Source organism: Siphateles boraxobius, unplaced genomic scaffold, assembly GCF_051911475.1.
Source record: "Siphateles boraxobius isolate OS27281-9 unplaced genomic scaffold, OSU_SipBor_1 21, whole genome shotgun sequence".
In the NCBI taxonomy this organism is placed as follows: domain Eukaryota; kingdom Metazoa; phylum Chordata; class Actinopteri; order Cypriniformes; family Leuciscidae; genus Siphateles; species Siphateles boraxobius.
Window position 1 is genome coordinate 2510242 of NW_027508822.1, and position 20116 is coordinate 2530357.

General features: G+C 40.1%; 3 protein-coding genes across 8 annotated transcripts in view; 2 read left to right on the top strand and 1 right to left on the bottom strand.

The window, feature by feature from the left end:
- Window positions 1-20116, bottom strand: part of LOC143746073 (uncharacterized) — a 326821-nt gene that overhangs the window by 240889 nt on the left and 65816 nt on the right. The window lies entirely within an intron of this gene.
- LOC143746100 (uncharacterized) overlaps window positions 1-20116 on the top strand; it is a 114787-nt gene that overhangs the window by 52533 nt on the left and 42138 nt on the right. The window lies entirely within an intron of this gene.
- On the top strand, window positions 174-10448 carry LOC143746094 (uncharacterized). Of its 6 annotated transcripts, none has more exons than XM_077237838.1 (3): window positions 174-248; window positions 3848-4193; window positions 8498-10448. In XM_077237838.1, exons 2-3 carry the CDS (start codon window positions 4076-4078, stop codon window positions 9706-9708), a joined length of 1329 nt encoding a protein of 442 aa, XP_077093953.1. In that variant the 5' UTR covers window positions 174-248; window positions 3848-4075; the 3' UTR covers window positions 9709-10448. The 6 variants fall into 6 exon arrangements, with proteins under 6 accessions (XP_077093953.1, XP_077093956.1, XP_077093955.1 ...); XM_077237841.1 differs by having other exon boundaries at window positions 176-248; window positions 3972-4193; XM_077237840.1 differs by having other exon boundaries at window positions 196-248; window positions 3853-4193.

Below are 20116 nucleotides of genomic sequence, written 5' to 3' on the forward strand. Positions count from 1 at the left end.
TGATCCTCTGCTTATTCTGGCTATTTGAGCATCACTTGGTTGTGTTCCTTTCACCTTTAGTAAATAGAGTCACTTTTCAGTTGAAAAATAATAATAATCGAAGGCTACTAGTAAATATGCGAATCTGCGTGGCCCTCATTGGCTGACTCCCGTACGCGCGTGCGTTGGAGGCCGATGACGTCACCGCTCACTCGCGCCGTCCCTCAGTTTCAGCGTCGAGTCTTCTGAGGCAAGGAGAGCAGTTCACGGTATTTCTCATATTTACACAACCATCACACACACTTTATACAGTTTGATTAAGCTACAGACTCATTTCTGTATTGTTTTATCGGACACAGCGATACTTGTGCGTCTTTTTAGGCGTCTTCATACTGAAATAAACATTTAGTGCAGCAGCAGCGAGCATGAGGAGAATATGTTGAGTTCATTCAGATCTGAGCGATTTTGTGTTCGTCTGTGTGATTGTCTCGATGTTTGGAGTGAGAACTGTTACTGAATGTCAAGTCAAAAGTTTGAGATCTGTGAAGGGAATTGATGGGAATCGATCTCAAGTGTTCCTGTTGCCATTTTAATGTTTACCTTTATTTCTTTGTCTATTTATCTTTTGCAGACTTCATTATCTTTTTTTTTACAAAATTGAGATATATTCTAAACACTTTTTGTTGTCCCTGTATGAGTAATGAACGTGGGAAATTTAAAATCTATACATAAATGTGAATAGATTAATATTAATGAAGTTTGACACAGGAAACGTTCATTATTGCTGCTACTCTTTATTTTCTCTTTATAAGAGTTTTATGATCGTTGTTTCAGTAAATACAAATCTGTAACATGTTTATGATCAAATTAGCTAATTTAGATTCATATGGACACATTATGGTGTTTTAGTTATTTGCATGTAGAGGTTGATAAAGATAGGTGTCGATTTATTTTGTTATGTTATTGATGATTTAGCCTATCCATGTTATATTGCGATAAATAACTGTATTATATTTCAATAGAGCAGTTTGATAGGCTTTTATCATGTATCTTGACTCAGATAATGTGTTTCTAACAGCAAACACTCAGAATAAAGTGAGATGATCTGCTGATGATCCTGAATGTCTTGTTGAATGAGTGTTTATAGTCTGAGGATCATCAATATTAACAGATCTGCTGAAAACACTCTTTATTTCATGACAGTAGTTCCTGTTTTCACCTCATTTATTATGCTGCTGGGGTGGGCAATATAGCCTCAAAATTATATCACGATATTTCAAGAATATTTGCGATAATGATTATGAAGATATAGACATTTTGTTTTTAGAAAATGTTCTTATTACATTTATCTCACATAAATGTTTGCGCACTCATTGCATTTTTACAATGGGGTCATTTTGTTGTTAATAGTTTACACTAAAAAAAGTAGCAGAAATTTATTCAAAATAATAAAGATACAAATAAAGAGAAAAGTGTTTGGGTAGGTCTAACACTAGTATTCAGAAATACTACAGAAACTGAATAAAGTAATCAAATGTAAAATAACACGGTCTTTACATAATCTTTTAGCTTTTTAGTCCTCCTAAGTCCCGACTAAATTAAATACATGCTTTTAATTCTGATTCCTTAAAGCTATCTTTTGTTGTTTTGATGACAACATTAAAGGGTTAGTTCACCCAAAAATGAAAATGATGTCATTAATGACTCACCCTCATGTCGCTCAAAGCCCGTAAGACCTCCGTTCATCTTCAGAACACAGTTTAAGATATTTTAGATTTAGTCCGAGAGCTTTCTGTCCTTCCATTGAAAATGTATGAACGGTATACTGTCCTTGTCCAGAAAGGAAATAAAGACATCATCAAAGTAGTCCATGTGACATCAGTGGGTTAGTTAGAATGTTTTGAAGCATCGAAAATACATTTTGGTCCAAATATAACAAAAACTACGACTTTATTCAGCATTGTATTGTATTGTCTTCCGGTTCTGTTGTGGATCCGCGTTCACAAGTCCGCAGTGACGCTGATGACGTAGGACGCTGCTGACATGTATCTGGTGCGTCCGTGTATTCGGGTTCAAATAAATATGGCTGGGCAAAAAAATGCAAGTCTTCCTCTGTGTGGAAATCCTTAGACATGTTAGTGAAGTTTGTTTTGTTTCCAGCGTGCGTCTCCCTCAGACTGTAAACGAAGCTCGGGCGCACCAGACACACGTCAGCAGCGTCTTACGTCAGCAGCGTCACTGAACGCAGATCCCCAACAGAACCGGAAGACAATACAATACAATGCTGAATAAAGTCATAGTTTTTGTTATTTTTGGACCAAAATGTATTTTCGATGCTTCAAAACATTCTAACTAACCCACTGATGTCACATGGACTACTTTGATGATGTCTTTATTTCCTTTCTGGACAAGGACAGTATAACGTTCATACATTTTCAATGGAGGGACAGAAAGCTCTCAGACTAAATCTAAAATATCTTAAACTGTGTTCTGAAGATGAACGGAGGTCTTACGGGCTTGGAGCGACATGAGGGTGAGTCATTAATGACATCATTTTCATTTTTGGGTGAACTAACCCTTTAATGACAGACACGTATGGCTGCTGACACTTTTAGAGCTAGTGGACTAATCCATTACCGTTTTCATTGTCACAGTCACATGCGTTTTATACATAACCGACTGTGTTTACGAGTATACTAACCAAGACCGGAATTTGGACACAATTTTGCGTGTTTTTTTCCCTGTTAAAGCAATATAATCCGCGAAAAATAACTTTTGTTATTCGCAAGCTGTTTGTGAGGCGGCATTACTCTATGTATGCAAGCAGAGAAAACGATCTCTCAGAGAGCGCGTGAGTACTGGATAGTTTAAATCACTTGAATTTTTAAACTGATAAGACTTAAGACATGAAAATGATAAACTTTAGTTACAATGCAATGCTGGCCGATTGTGCAAGTGACGATTCCGTCATGTCCCGAATCATAAACGCGAGAGTGTAGTAACGCCGCCTGCAGCGCTTCACACTGGCCTTGTTTAACCCATTTTGACAGACGAGAGAGAAGACGCTGCACTGCTGAACACTCACGCTGTTTGTGAAATTGCGTCTCTCAGATAGTTTTAAAATAATTGATTTGATTTTATAATCTGTGTGGATTAATTTACTCATACAATCTACATGATAAAGTGAATCAATGTTTGGGGGAGAATTTCCCGCATTATAAATTGGGAATATTATAAGTGACATAAATTATTCAAATTATGTGCAATACCCATGCCGAAACTCGAGTCATGTGCTAGTATCTCTTCCTCGCGTACCTTCATAGCCTGGTTGTACACTCAAATGTGTGTTTTTGCTTCAAGTGGTGAAACAAGTTTATGTTTCCACCTAGCGGTAACATTTTTCTTTTTGTTGGAGGTCTGACCTCTTGTTACAAAACCACTTCCATTTTATTGAAGTATAGCTCCAGAGGCTGCCCTTACACTCAGACAGGTGTTGTTGTTGTGCGCGCTAGGGAACGTAAATATGCCATATCCATGATGTCGCGATATGACACTTTTTTTATCATGTAAAAATGTATACCGGTATTATCGTGGATGGTATGATAAAGCACACCCCTAGATGTCTTCAGATCTCCTGTAAATACACACTCTTAAGTTCAATTAATTGGTGTTGTGTCAACAGACTAGTTATTTGTTGGATACTATATACATTTACTTCTGTTTATGCCTTCAACTGTTTTTTTTTACCATTGATATTAGGAAGAATTTGCATTATTATATTATGTTGTCTATGGGCATAAAACAAACTCAGTAACATATATTTTTTGATTTTGGCTGATCAACTCCTCCCACTGCAATTCATCATCAGTGAAGCTCCTCCCACTGCAATTCATCATCAGTGAAGCTCCTCCCACTGCAAGTCATCATCAGTGAAGCTCCGCCCACTGCAATTCATCATCAGTGAAGCTCCTCCCACTGCAATTCATCATCAGTGAAGCTCCGCCCACTGCAATTCATCATCAGTGAAGCTCCTCCCACTGCAATTCTCCAATAAATGCTGTAAATTCCCATTAACTACAAGTGAAGACGAGCAGCAATGCATCAGGAAGAGCTGATATCTGTAAAGACTGAGTTTATTAAAGAGGAAAGTGAGAACACGAGTGATCCAGAACCCTGCAGAATGAAACACACTGAAAATACTGAAGAACAAAGAGGTTGGTGTTTATTCTTCATTCATTCATAGGGGTGTAACAATATATCATGTCACAATATATCACAATAAAAAAATGCAACGATATGTATTGTGGATAGTGACAAGATATATTGTGAATAGTTCACCCAAAATAAAATTACTGTGTGATGATAAAAAAAAATCTAGTTTTCAGAGATTTATTGTCAGTACTACATTAAACTGCTATAATGTTGCATGGGGAATATTTGTGGATCCTGATAATGTCAAATGTCTTATGTTATAGAGTTTCAGTGAGTGCAAGCATATTCGTCTAGCACAGTTTAACTGGCAGTTGTGTTATGGTCATTTGCTGCAGAGCATGCCAAAATCGAAATTGATGATGAGATGTAGAGGAAATTATCCAGTGGAAAATGAGAATGTTACGTTCTTTTACACGGAAAACATCTTAGTCCCTCTGTTGTCATTAATTGTATTCCTTACAACTCATCTTTGATCATAAATTTTTAATTTTTCATAACTTTAAAACTTGATTTTAACCAAACAGGGTCTTTAACAGCTGTGAAATAAAATAAACTATGAAATGGGTGCAAAAATGTTGTGACTTTCACAAATGGTCAAAAAAGGGAGGTTTGGGAATTTGAAATTGTCAACATTACTTCAAACTAAATGTCTTTTATTTCATATTTATAGTATATCTGGTTCACAATTTTTTTTGCAACCATTTGTTGAATGAAACTTGCAGGGCACAGAACAATTTTTAGCATAATTCAACACTACCCAGCCAGCACAGCCATGTGGGGCCCAAATGGGTTTGACCTGGGCTATCTAACGGGGACCCAGACAGTTTTTTCCTCAGTTTCCATGTAGGCCTCACATGGATTTGCCCAGATGGAATGAACACTTCTCAGTGTGCACATTACAGGCTGTTAAATGTAACACTGAATCAGTGTTGGAGTTAATTAGATAATTAAGTGATTGAATAGTAATTGAGCATTATTGATGAACACTTGATGTTAACAAGCAGAATCATTGAAGGAAAGAAAAACACAAGAATTACTTTCAGCCACAGCCTTAGATTAAATCAACTGGAGATAAAATAAATGAAATATCTCAAGATCTGATTAAACAACTCCACAAACAGCATTACCAGCTTCACTTATTACTAACCAGGTTGACTTTATTTCTGTTAGACGTCTACTGAAGTTCTTATTGAGAATTAACAGAGGCTAAGATGTTGATGATTTATTGAAAATAATAGTTTGGTTTGATGTCACCATTATGGTGATCCATGTTTGATTTAGTTGTGCTCTTGACTTTTTAACATTAGTATTTCTCTGGCAGCTGTATCTGTTTGTTATGGCGAGAACAGCAAGATACAATACAATCAGATGCTGTAAGTTGATTGATAAGAATATACTCATCATGTAGTGGCTTAACTCACTGATAGTATGTGTGAATTTTATATGGGTGAAATGTTTAATCAGAACATCAAATATTTTTATAACACTATTTACAAGTTTTGGACTCCTTAGAGTTTACTCACATACAGACATCAAGAATCAGCATTTGAATCTCAACAATGGTGACTTGCTTAATTCTGCAATGCAGAGCCATGGATAAGTTTCATATGATCCACCCAGAATGCATTGCATCATGAGTATGTCACCATTGCTGAGACTCATATGCTATTATTTGACTAAACTGTGCTGGATCTCTTGCTGTAAAATCGCAACAATAAAACAAAATGAATAACATATCCCCCATATACAACTCGCACATAATATCAGTGAGTTAAGCCACTGCATTTTCTCTTGCTGTTCTCGCCATAACAAACAGATACAGCTGCCAGAGAAAACCTAATGATAAAAAGTCAATATCCCAACTAAATCAAACACTGATCACCATAATGGTGACATCAAACCAAACTATTATTTTCAATCAATCATCAACATCTTACCCTCTGTTAATTCTCAATAAGAACTTCAGTAGACATCTAACAGAAATAAAGTCAACCTGGTTAGTAATAAGTGAAGCTGGTAATGTTTTTTGTGGAGTTGTTTGATCAGATCTTGAGAGATGTAATGTATTTTAGTTAAACTTCAGTTAATTTCATCTAAGGCTGTGGCTGGAAGTAGTTCTTGTGTTTCTCTTTCCTTCAGTGATTCTGCTTGTTAACAGCAGGTGTTCATCAATAATGCCCAATCATTATTCAATCACTTAAAGGGTCACTTCACCCATTTGCATTAAGGTTTGTATTGTTAGAAACCCAGTCATATATTATAATGATGGTGGAATTTTGCTTGTTTTTTTTCTGAGATGGGAGAAAAAAGGATTTAAGTGTTTTACTTCCGTCCTATCGTGGCGTAAATATCGTCATTTTGCGTCACGATAGGACGGAAGATAAATTTCATTGCATATTAAGAAAACTACAGCCTTTAGCTCATTATTATTCAAGGGCGTGGGACCCACTCACCCCACCGGCCTATTACAGATCAGTGGGTGGGACTAAACCTGAAGAAACTAAACTATTAATCCGCCATCTTGCTTGGAAGACAGCAAGCTAAGCTAACAAGCGCTCAAGGAGTTAGATTTACCATAATGCCTGAATTTACGACACACGATATGGAAGACGAGGATTTTGAAAATCTTTTGCTCGAAACTGATGTTCGTGGCTATTTATACGAGCCACAATATAGCGAAGAGCAGCTGAGGCTGATGGAGGAACAAGAGGCGGCGGCGTCGGCTGCGGCAGCGGCCGACCGCAGGAGACCAGCCCGGCGCAGGGAGAAGCCCGGGCTTGCTCGCGCTGAAGCGAATTGGTTGTGCTCGTGCTGTACCTGTGCGCCTATGGACACCGAGCTAGAGTCTGTCTGCTGCAAAGAATCTCAAAAATGCCAATTCCTTCTAGAAGAAATGTCAGAGGCAGACACGGACATGGAGTGTTGTGTTGTGAACCATCCGAGTTTCGCACCGCATATGGACAGAGGCGTCCTAGATACTCTCCTACTGTCTCGGTAGGGCATGAAAACTTACTTTTGGACCTTTCCTTGAGGTGACTGAACATCCCGGTACAATACAATAGTTCACCATTTCAAAATAAATAGTAAGAAGGAATAAATCAAGAATGAGATCGCAAATGATTTTCAAACTCAAGTGGTAACTTTAGCTAGCGTAATGCATTCTCGTATAGGCGGGCCACGCATAGGCGGTGTTCTGGATTAGTGGGAGTGGCTTCTGGAGCTGTTCAAACGCGTTGCATTGTGGGAAATGTGGTTTACCAAACTAATGCGCTATAAAGTTACTTTCTGTCATAACTCGGTCAAAAAGGCACCAAATTTGAAAATTTTGACAGATTTTGAATACATATATGACCCACTTTCAATGAAGATCAAGGTTCCCAGGGGTGAAATGCTCCTTTAATTATCTCATTAACTCCAACACTGATTCAGTGTTACATTTAACAGCCAGTAGTGTGCACACTGAGCAGTGTTCATTTCATCTGGGCAAACCCATGTGAGGCCTACATGGAAACTGAGGACAAAACTGGCTGGGTCCCAGTTAGATAGCCCAGGTCAAACCCATTTGGGCCCCACATGGCTGTGCTGGCTGCGTAGTAAAGTGTTTCCATTAAGCTGTAAACAATCAGTGAAATGCTTGATCTATGAACGTAATAAAATGCTTATTTTAAAAACTGGGTACAATGCTATGACATTATTCTTGTAAATGAAATAAGTAGAACAGACCACAAATGTGCAGTAGGTGTTGTCCTTTTTCATACTGTTACAGCAGAAACAAAGCGGAAAAAAGATAATACTATGGAAGAAAATAATGCAGTGACTGAAAATGTGCTCTTGCTCTTTTAACATGTCATGTTAAAATTAGCCTGACAATATACAAATTATTGCTGCAAAATAATTTTTGCTGCCGCTAGGGTGTGTCTAGATTTCTAGGCTACGTTAAAATACCAAGCATTATATTAATCTTATGATGAATGACAATAAAACATGAAGGAAAATTGACAGCACATTCAGTCAAACTGACATACACTTTATTTGTTACTCAACCTTATGATTTGAAATTATTTATTTCAGTCGGTTTGAATGGAAGATCCCCTAACCGGAAATACTACCCATATTTCAAAACGCAGTTGGCTTGGATGGTAAAATTAAACCGCAATCTAAACATTTGTGTGAAAATATGACAGATCTTTTGTACATTTTTTGATATTATGTAAAATAATTCTGTTGTTGATTGAATGTATTTTATATTGTTCACTTTTATGATGCATTGAAAATTAAATTAATTCCTTTTTTTCTTTAACTTCAGACCTGATGGAAGTGAAAGAGGAGAGTGAAGAACTGAGTGAAGTGGAGGTGAAACATCATATCGAACCTGGAGAAAAACCTTTGAGTCGCTCAAAGACTAAAAATAAATTTTTAAAGAGAAGAAGAGCCAAGCAATCCTTCATCTGCACTCAGTGTGGAAAGAGTTTCTCAAACACACGTAATCTTGAGATTCACATGAGAGTTCATACTGGAGAGAAGCCATTTACATGTGATCAGTGCGGGAAGAGTTTCACCCAAATAACAAATCGTAATCAACACATGAAAATCCACACCGGAGAGAAGCCGCACGCATGTGATCAGTGTGGAAAGCGCTTCAGACAAAAACAACATCTTGAGCTTCACATTAGAGTTCATACCGGAGAGAAACCGTTCACATGTGATCAGTGCGGGAAGAGTTTCACATACAAACACAGACTTGACATTCACATGAGAGTTCATACTGGAGAGAAATCATTCACGTGTGATCAGTGCGGAAAGAGTTTCACACAATCATCACAGCTTCAGAACCACATGAGAGTTCATACTGGAGAGAAGCCGTACACGTGTAGTCAATGTGTGAAGAGTTTCACACGATCAGCATACCTTAAAGAACACATGAGGATCCACACCGGTGAGAAACCGTTCACATGTGATCAATGCAGAAAAACATTTGTTGTGGCACCCGCCCTAAAGAAACATCTTAAAGTCCATACGAAGGAGAAGCCACATTCATGTTTTGTGTGTGGAAAGAGTTTTTCAGTGCTGTATAGTTTACGTACACATCAGAAAATTCATACTCATGTAAAAGATCATGTGTGCTGTGAGTGTGGGAAGAGTTTTGATTTAGTGAGTGATTTAAAACTGCACCAGAGAAATCACACTAGAGAAAAACATTACGAGTGTTCAAACTGTGACAAGAGATTCAGTCAGTCATCAAGTCTGAAAACACATGAGAGAATTCACACTGGAGAAAAACCTTACAAGTGTTCACACTGCGACAAGAGATTCAGTCAGTCGGCAACTCTGAAAAAACATGAGAAGATCCACAGTAGAGAGAAGCCGCCCACGTGTGAACAGTACGGAACGAGTTTCGCTTTTGAAAGTCAGCTGAAGCCAGGGCTCGACATGAACGCTTGTCTGGGCCAAGTGGATTTTTTGAAGGTGCAAGTGAAAGAATTTTACTTGGCCGACCAGACGAGTAGCCTGATTTAAATGTCAGTTACAAAAAATAACTAGGTAATCGCCAAAAAAGAGAATGATTCTGATTTTGTTACATTTCGTGTAAGTGGCGATTAAAAGTGGTGTAAGACTGGTGCAAAAATGGCTGAACACACTCTGAGGAAACACCAAACTCTTGATGGAATCAACATCTGAACACTTTCTAAAAGAAAATCACATCCAAGACAACCCACCCCACTATTGTGGAGACAGTAGAGTCTCGCCTCACTATTGATTGCCCACAACTGTTTCCGTACTCACTCTCTCTATCGCCTCATACTCCTCATTGAGCATCATGAACTGAAGATTCTCAAATATCACCTAAAATCACCTAAAAAGAGCATAATAATTCATGTTTGGTATCATTTTAAAGGTCTCAGTGCGTCTCAGGTACTTTTTTCCTGTACTTGATATGGGAAAAAAAGGCATTTTTGTGAGGTATGTTTCATGGAGCCAGATTGTTAAGCTATTGAACAAAAAAAAATTTGTCTCATATCTGTGATTTGTTTATTTGTTAAAGTAAAAACGCTGGGTAAGCATTCTCTAAGTTGTGTGATTCCATCATTTTGCCAGGGCTTTTAAATGAAATGCATCTTCCCACAGAAACCAAAGAAGAATTCTCACCACTAGGTTACATCCCCCAGAGTGAGGTGGCCAAATGTTGATAGTAAACAAACAACTTTTGGTAAATGTATGAATTATCTGGATATTTAGGTAATAAAAGGTTCAGGGAATCTGTGTGTAGTCTTTTCCATTGCCAGGTAAATACCAATTTATTTATTATAGATAATGTCAGCCCGTTCTCATCCTTTGGCGTCATACATGTGACGCTTTGTACATTTCGTTGAAATCTTACGCACATGGCATCCTTTATCATCAATATGAGACGCAACTGGAACACAACATGCGATACGCATTTTGATCACTGGTTGCTGGCTTGTCTAAATGCAGATAAAACGATAGCTGGAATTGACATCTCTACTGTAAGTGAAAGAGTCTTAGATTTCCAACTGCTATCAGTAAGTTCAGCATTAAAGCGTAAGTCTGTTTGACAAAGGAATCTCATCTCAGCAGCTTGTAAACTGTACCGATATCTATCCTGCTTTGGTTAAAGAAATCCAAATTTCAGTATGGCTAAACCTGTTTCTGACAAAGAAAGCTCAGGACAGTGTTATATATACGTAGACCTGGGTGATGCTCCCCTTTCTACAATGTAAAGGCCTTACAAATTATTGTTAGATTGATGTAATTCACCAAAATTTTTGGCTGCATCTACAACCAGAGAGCTACCTAGCGATCAAAACTGTTCACTCGCTGAAAAGTCAGCATTTATGCATGAGAGGGACGTAACTATATAGGCTTAGACAAGCTTTGACTTACAGCAAATCTATTTCCTTACTCTGTAAACGAATAGAATAAGTTGTGTAAAGTAAAGAGAAGAGTTCCATGAGTAAAATTAGCAAATGCCAAAACACATTTGCATTTTACTGAATGTAACATCAAGTTCTTGAAAGACTTAAAGTATAGGCGCCCCCTTTTAACCCGTTTAAACATGCATAACTCAGTAAAATGTGTAGACATTCTTCAGGTACGGTTGAATTGTTCTGACATGCTCTGGTTCCCATGACAACAACTGGTGACAGGAAGTGTTAACTTGTGATGTCACTTTGTAAACAAACCAGCCTAGGTGGCTAAGCTAACCTAACCTAGCGTCCATCCAGCTTAGGCTAAGCTAACCTAACCTAGCATTCATCCAGCTTAGGCTAAGCTAAATAATAACTTCTACAGTTAGCAGTTAGCATCATTTACTTGAAGCCTTAATTACAGCTTTTGTTTACACAGTGCAAAGTATTCTAAAATACTTTCTTTAACCCCAGTTGGGATTTCTAATTCTTCACTTTCCGTACTTTCAATTCTTCTCAGCTAAATTTCACCTTCACTAGTTAGGCGTAGTCCTGGCTGAGCGCTTTAGGCTAAATTTGCAGATGCCCTGTCATATAACTTAAGTTTAACTACATGTAAACTGTGTAGCTAGAGAAGAATTCGTTTAGTAATGAGAATTTCCATCAGCATGTTGACTAAACCTTTGGAGGGACACACACAGTGTGGTCTGGAACACGCAACCGCTGTAACCCACTATGGAGTGTTGGTCCAGGCAAATCCAAAGTTTAGTCACTAGTGCTACTGATTATTCTCACATTCAGATCATTACCGCTGTTTTAATTAATACTTTTTTTATTTTTTTTTATTTCCAATTTGATAATAATAGCAGTCAGCTATTACCTTGTCATCTATATGATTTGATTCCATTTCCTCTCTTGTTCGAATGTGGTTCCATTTCCCATTGGGCCCAGAAAGGAAACAGAGACACCTTTATTTGTGATTGTGTTTATTTTCAACAAGTGCACTCATTTTTGTGACCCTGCAACACAAGTAATTTCAACAATTACTAGGGCATAACTATAGTCCTGAGGATTGATAATAAGCATAATTTGAATAGGAACGGTGTCCCTTTTCCTCCTATCCTTCACTTCGTCAAGCCGTAGTGAACCACCATTTAAGTCCAGAGAAATAATTTAGTCATAAGAACCATCTTAAGTCATTTATTTCATCTCGGCTATGCCCTTTCCAGGAAATACTCTAGGAACCACACAAGTCTTAGCCTCCTAACATCCACAGCTAAGATGATAAAGATACAAGAGACACATCACTAGCTAGATACACATGAAACAACTAACTTTATGCTACATATATAGCGAACCCATTAAACAGTGGTTCTGAACTTTTAGGGTCATGCATTAGTATCTCACCACAAGTGTGCCAAAATGTCACAGAGCCTCTGCTTAACCTGACCCCAACCTTCCAGCTTACCAAAGACTATGACAAACCAATGGACACTATGAGAAACCACCTCTAACCCCTCCAACCACCCACGAACGCCGTCTGCACCCACCGACAACCGGAGCCCCAGACAACTGAAGTCAACAACCACACGCTGCGTGCACAGGACAACACTGTGTGTTATGCACCTGATGACATTGCTGAGCCAAAGCTTGTGGTGCCACAGTGCAAAAGGGAGGGTCATGCCAGTGTATGCCTATGACGCACCCTGTGCTCCAAACCGCAGCACCAGAACACCGAAGCAAGTGGCATAACGGCGTCCTCGAAGTGGAAAGACTGTCCTAGCCAACAAAGGACGACAGTCGCTGAGATCTTTCCTCCATTTCTCTCTCCCTCTCCCCTTTGTCTGTTCCAGGATGCTGCTGTGGTTATTCTTCCTGTGCCTCCAGCCAACCAGAGGACAGCCGCAGTCGGTCATCTCACCAGGTCCGGTATCAGGCAGTGTCCCGAAGGAACAACCGGGACTCCTTATCACCAACTGCAGGACCCACACCCAGAGAGTTTATGTTCGACTCGACTCCCTCGCCCACGCTGAGGCCAATGTCGAACACATGCTCAACCAACTTGAAAAAAAAAACTGTCACACAAGCAGAGCTTGATGGACACAACCGCCGCTGCCGTCGGAACTCTGTTAACATTGGCATGTCCAGTGTCAACGCACTGAACTTAGCCACCCTGAGACAACGTGTGGCTGAAATTCAAACTGAAATCCCACAATTAAATGGGCAACTCACAACACAGAGTGCCTCCCTGCCGACCATCGGCAAGACATCGAAGGGAACTGTGGTAATTCTCAACACCCACAGCGTTCTGCTGAACCAGACAGTGAACTCCATGAAACAGCTGTTTACTGTCTTCCAAAATGACTTTACTCAAACTCAGCTGGTCTGCAGACTCTGATCCAAGACACACGCTGCCCTGCTGAGGCCAAACCTGAATCAAAGCTGGAAACCTCATCCTTCTTCAAGAACCACAATTTCACCCTAACTCCAGAATGACAGGTGACACCCAGTCAAGGCACCTTCTGCCCCAACACCTGCTGCAGAGACCTGTACTGGGCTACTATCCACATCAACCGCCGTGGAACGACCACCGCTCCAGAAGACGCGAGCAACCAGAGGCCACCATGGCCTTCCAGCCTTCTATGACAAAGGTGTCTGATCTCTAGGCACTTTCAACTTCGATCATGGTTGACCTTGAGGGGGACAACAACGGTCGAAAGGGGGGATCTGTAGGGTATGGACCAATCAGACACACACTAATTATTCATTTTATACAAAGGTTTATGAAACTCCAAAACTAACAGCCCAAATGAACGAACACAAGGGCAGAAACAGTGTCATGTTCCAGGGCTGACAAGGAGATTATATGACCTCAGAGGAATGTGGCCACATGCACAAGAGAGAGATACAATGGGAACACCGAAACCCACTTTAAAACAGACTTTGCTGCATTAGTCATAGACTAACTGATCTATAAATGAACATTCATAAAACTGTGAAAGAAACAGTGTAAATGGTTTACTGTCTCGAGTACTATTAGGTATATATTATGGTATGTATCCTGGTATACAACCAACTAACGATCAATGTAACCTCACCTGTATCATGCCTCCTACCTAATTAATCCTCATTTATTGACTCACACTTTGATGTACATCACCTTCTTCTAGAATGCAGTGTGGATGTATTATAGCTATCTGTGTCTGTGTGGGTTGGTTACCAATCCCATTGATTGTCTGCGCCAGCTGCAGTTCATCACCATTCCCTTTATATGTTCAGTAAATTCCATCTCATGTTGTCAGATCGTTGTGGCTTCCCCAGTGTTGTGTCCTGTTCCCGTGTGGCTCTCTTCATCTCCTTGTGTGGATTACCAGTCTTTGTGGATCTTCACCGTCTGGATTGTTTATTGTTTCCTGGTTCCTGAGCACGCCGATCTTCACCGCGATTCTCCGGGTTGCCCATCAACGTCCCTGTGTCACCTTGCCATCTGAGTGTTTGTTTCCCGGCCTGTGTGCTTTATGTATATCTGACCATCTCTAATAAACGCCTTTTCAGAATCAGAAAGAGCTTTATTGCCAAGTGTGCTTGCACACACACGGAATTTTCCTTGGTACTGAAGCTTCCAGTGCACATATAAAAATACAAATACAAATACAGATACAAGAAACATAGTAATACAAATTCTACAAATAAAATTATAAAAAAAATTATGAAAATACTATAAAAATATACGGTCACAGTTGGGTTTTGTCAGAATAAACATTTACAGATACAGATTATGAACATATTTACAGTATTTTGAATAGTATGAATAAATATAATATAAATATCATCTGAATTTTAAAGATATTGCACTAAACAGTGGGAGTATTGCACTTACAGGCCTATGCCTTGGGAGATATGTTAACTGTTCAGAAGGGAAATGGCCTGTGGGAAGAAACTGTTCCTGTGCCGAGATGTTCTTGTGGCCAGTGATCTGAGTCTCCGTCTTGACGGTAACAGTTCAAACAGGTGGTGTCCAGGGTGAGTGGAGTCTGTGGTGATTTTACCTGCTCTCTTCCTCACTCTGGAAGAGTACAAGTCCTGGAGGTTTGGCAGGGGGGCACCAATGATCCTCTCCGCAGTCCGGAATGTCCGTTGTAGTCTCCTGATGTCTGATTTGGTAGCTGAACCAAACCAGACAGTGATGGAAGTGCATAAAACAGACTCAATAACGGCTGAGTAGAACTGAATCAGCAGCTCCTGTGGCAAGTTGAACTTCCTCAGCTGACGAAGGAAGTACAGTCTCTGCTTGTCCTTTTTCACAGTGGAGTCAATGTGATTATCCCACTTCAGGTCCTGAGAGATGATAGTGCCCAGGAACCTGAATGACTCCACTGCTTCAACAGTGCTGTTCATGATGGTGAGTGGGGGGAGTGCTGGGCTGTTCCTCCTGAAGTCCACGATCATCTCCACTGTTTTGAGCGTGTTCAGCTCAAGGTTGTTATAACTGCACCAGACAGCCAGCTGTTCAACCCTCAGTCTGTAAGCAGACTCATCACCGTTTTGGATGAGACCGATGACAGTGGTGTCGTCTGCAAATTTCAGGAGCTTGACAGTGGGGTCTTTAGAAGTGCAGTCATTAGTGTACAGGTAGAAGAGCAGTGGGGAGAGAACGCACCCTTGGGGGGCGCCAGTGCTGATTGTGAGAGTCCTGGATGTGTGTTTCCCCAGTCTCACTCGCTGCTGCCGGTCCGTCAGGAAGCTGGTGATCCACTGACAGATCGAGGATGGCATGGAGAGCTGGGTCAGTTTGGCTGTGAGAAGATCAGGCATGATGGTATTGAAGGCCGAAATGAAGTCCACAAATAAGATCCTTGCACAAGTCCCAGGGCATCATCCACAGACCTGTTTGCTCTGTAAGCAAACTGAAAAGGATCCAGCAGGGGTCCAGTGATGTCCTTCAGGTGGGCCAACACCAGTCTTTCAAACGACTTCATGACCACAGACGTGAGAGCGACAGGTCTGTAGTCATTAAGTCCAGTGATTTTGGGTTTTTTGGGGACCGGAATGATAGTGGAGCGCTTGAAGTAGCAGGGAACTTCACACTGCTCCAATGATCTGTTGAAGATCTGCGTGAAGACCGGGGCCAGTTGGTCAGCACAGGCTTTTAAACAAGCAGATGAGATGCCGTCTGGGCCTGAGGCTTTCCTAGTCTTCTGTTTTTTGAAGACACTGCTCATGTCCTCCACACAGACCTTAAGCTCAGGTTGGATGGCAGGAGGGGGGGAGTGGGTGTGCAGGAGGTGATGGTGAATGTGTGAAGTGCAGGTCAGAGCCGGTGTGTGGTGTGAATGAGGGCTTTTCAAACCTGCAATAGAATGAGTTTAAATCATCAGCCAGGTGTTGATTGTCCACAGATCGGGGGGATGGTGACTTGTAGTTGGTGATGTTCCTCAGGCCAGTCCAGACTGATGATGGGTCGTTGGCTGAAAACTGTTTTTTCAGCTTTTCAGAGTAGCGTCTTTTAGCAACTCTGATCTCCTTTGTCAGTCTGTTTCTGGCCTGGTTATACAAGATTTTATCCCCACTTCTGTAGGCATCCTCTTTGGCATGATGAAGGTGTTTGAGTTTCCCAGTAAACCATGGTTTATAATTAGTAAATGATAAGAATGACCTGGTAAGAATGCATGTATCCTCACAGAAACTTATATATGATGTTACAGTATCTGTGAGCTCATCCAGATCGTTGGTAGCAGCTTCAAAAACAGTCCAATCAGTGCAATCAAAGCAGGCCTGTAGATCCTGCTCTGCTTCATAGTCCATCTTTTTACAGTCCTTATTACAGGTTTAGCTGATTTCAGTTTCTGCCTGTAGGTCGGTATGAGATGAACCAAACAGTGATCAGAGAGCCCCAAAGCTGCCCGTGAGACAGAGTGATACGCATTTCTTATGGTGGTGTAACAGTGGTCCAGTATATTACTGTCTCTGGTGGGACATGTAACGTGCTGTCTGTATTTTGGTAGTTCACGGGAAAGATTTGCTTTGTTAAAATCCCCAAGAATGATTAAAAGAGAGTCAGGATACCTTTGTTCTGTTTCAGCTATTTGTTCAGCCAGCTGTTGTAGCGCCGCGCTCACACACCCGTCTGGAGGGATGTATACATCCACGAGAATGAAAGAGGAAAACTCCCGAGGAGAGTAGAAGGGTTTACAGTTTATGAAATGTGCCTCTAAATTAGGAGAGCACATCTTCTTCAGTGTAGTTACATCTGAACACCAACTTTCGTTAATGTAGAAACACAATCCACCACCTCTCGTTTTCCCCGTTAGCTCCGCGATGCGATCCGCTCTGAACAGCTGGAAGCCCGGCAGATGTATTGCGTTGTCCGGTATGGCTTCACTCAGCCAGGTTTCAGTGAAGCACAGAGCAGCAGAGTTTAAAAAATCCTTGTTAGTACGTGTGAGGAGAAGAAGTTCGTCCGTTTTGTTAGGAAGGGATCGGAGATTCGCAAGATGAATACTGGGGAGTGCAGTGCGCAGGCCGCGCTCGCGGAGTTTAACCAGCGCGCCTGCACACTTCCCGCGTTTGCGTCTTACCGCGCGTTTGAACAACAACGCAGCCCCACCGACGAGAATGTCCAGCAAGACGTCCAAATAATCAAAAACTGTAGAAAAGTTATCTGGTGTGTGTTTCCTAATGTTCAGTAGTTCGTCTCTGGTGAAACTGATAGGAAAAGAATGACTAAACGCAGAACAAACGAACAAAAACAACACAATAGCTGGAGAGCTCCACACCGAGGCAGCCATGCGCGGCGCCATCTTGATCTTGATTTTACTTGCATTTGTATCCGAACTATTCCGTCACTCTTGTCCTCTCTCTTAAAACTGAATACAAAATAATGTACAAGATTTTCACTTTACTGTTCAATTACAGTCGAGTTGAAAACAAAGTACAACACTATAAACAAAAATACAACACTATCCATTCTAAAACACATATCTTATGTATTCAGATGTAAATTTACAATATCAACCATTATTCACAAGCAGTTCTTCAGAGCCCCAACGTGGAATAGATTTTTTTTTTTTTAATGGTATTACTCCATGTGTCATTTACGGTTACTATCATCATAAGGTCATGATTTCATCTTTGAAACAGACGAAAAATCAACAAATTGTGGTGTTGAGCCATATCTTTCAATGCAGGTTTATATTGTTTCAACAATTTTCATTTGACCCCTGTGGGGCTCCGTATATTTCTGATAATATTTGTGGAGAAACATTACACTGTTTTAATTCAGAATCGTTAATAAAAAAAGTACACTGCTGTTCAAAAGTTTGGGGTCGGTAAGATTTTTAATGTTTTTAAAAGAAGTCTCTTCTGCTCACCAAGGCTGCATTTATTTGATTAAAAATACAAAACAAAGTAGTTTTATTTCAACGAAGTATTATTTCAATGTAAAACAGCTGTTTCCTATGTAAATATATAGTAAAGTGTAATTTATTCCTGTGATCAAAGCTGAATTTTCAGCATCATTACTCCAGTCTTCACTGTCACATGATCCTTCAGAAATCAGTATAATATGATGATTTGATGCTCAACAAACATTTATGATTATTATCACAGTTGAAAACAGTTGTGCTGCTTAATATTTTTGAGCAAACCGTGATATATTTTTACAGAATTCTTTGAAAGTTCAAGAGAAAAGCATTTAATTAAAAAAATTATATATTGCATTATTATAAATGTCTTTACTGTCACTTTTGATCAATTTAATGCGTCCTTCCTGAAGAAAAGTAATAATTTCTTTTAAAAAAATCATATTGACCCCAAACTTTTGAACGGTAGTGTACATTTTTATTAAATTGAGTAAAATCAAATCATATCAAAAGAGGTCAATGAATCCGTACCAGAAGTGATAGCAGCTAAAGAAAAATCCTCCACCTAATTGCCAGTAATCTGGATCCTTGGTGAGTCTGGAAGCACTATACCTCAAAAGGCCCCCCCCGACCCCACCCCAAAAAAAAGACAAGACATAATCAAGGTGATTTTTTCCTAATTTCCTAACTTGTCCAACTACATACATGTAGGCATATGAGCAGTGAGCACTATATTCAAATGTCTCAATTCAAAATGTACATCAATTCATTCCTCAATTCACGTTTGCCCAAAAAAAATAATAAATCTATCAGATACCTTTAGCAGAACTGCTTCTTCCTTGATTTTGTGGAAGCAAAGGTGTCAACTACTTCCCCAAAGTCCATTTCTTTGACCAAGTCCGATTCAATGGTAAGCAGGGAGAGTGCAGTCAATCGCTTCTGTGTCATTGTCGTCCTGAGCTCATTCTTCACTCGTTTCAATCGAGAGAACGACCTTTCACCTTCAGCATTTGTTACAGGCAGGGTTAGGAATATCCTGAGCGCAACAAAGACGCTTGGAAACGTGGTTTGGAGGCCATGTCTGTGTAGAAGCTGTAGCATTGATTTAGGAGATTGTGTTTTTTCTTCCTAGACGAACGTCTTAAATTGGATGAGCTCTTCTCCAAAGTCTTTGTCCAGATCATCCGAATATTTGGAGGAGAGTGCAGCAGCGCATTTATGCACACTATCACAGTCTGTGTCGGTGTTAAACAAAACACTAAATAGTTTGTTCAATTCTGTGTATGCGCCGATGCGTTTGGCAAGACAAGACAGCAACTTGTTCAAGATGACATTGTAGGTTTATACTTTGAATCGTCGGCTTCCATGCAGGCCTAGTAGAGCATCACTTTCTCCTGATTCATCTGGAAAATATTTTTGTTTTTTGACTCTTTTGGTCTCCTCCTCATATAGGTGAGTAACTCCCTCAATATCTCGAGCGGTGTTTTCGTACTTCTCAAACTGATCTCTCTGCAATGCCACTTAAGAACGCAGTGACTCCAAAAGACGTTCTGCATTGTCTAAAGTTATGTCATGCTTTTGCAAAGTCTCAGTAGTGTCCTTGAACCTGGTTAGTATGCTATCCCAAACATTTGTCAT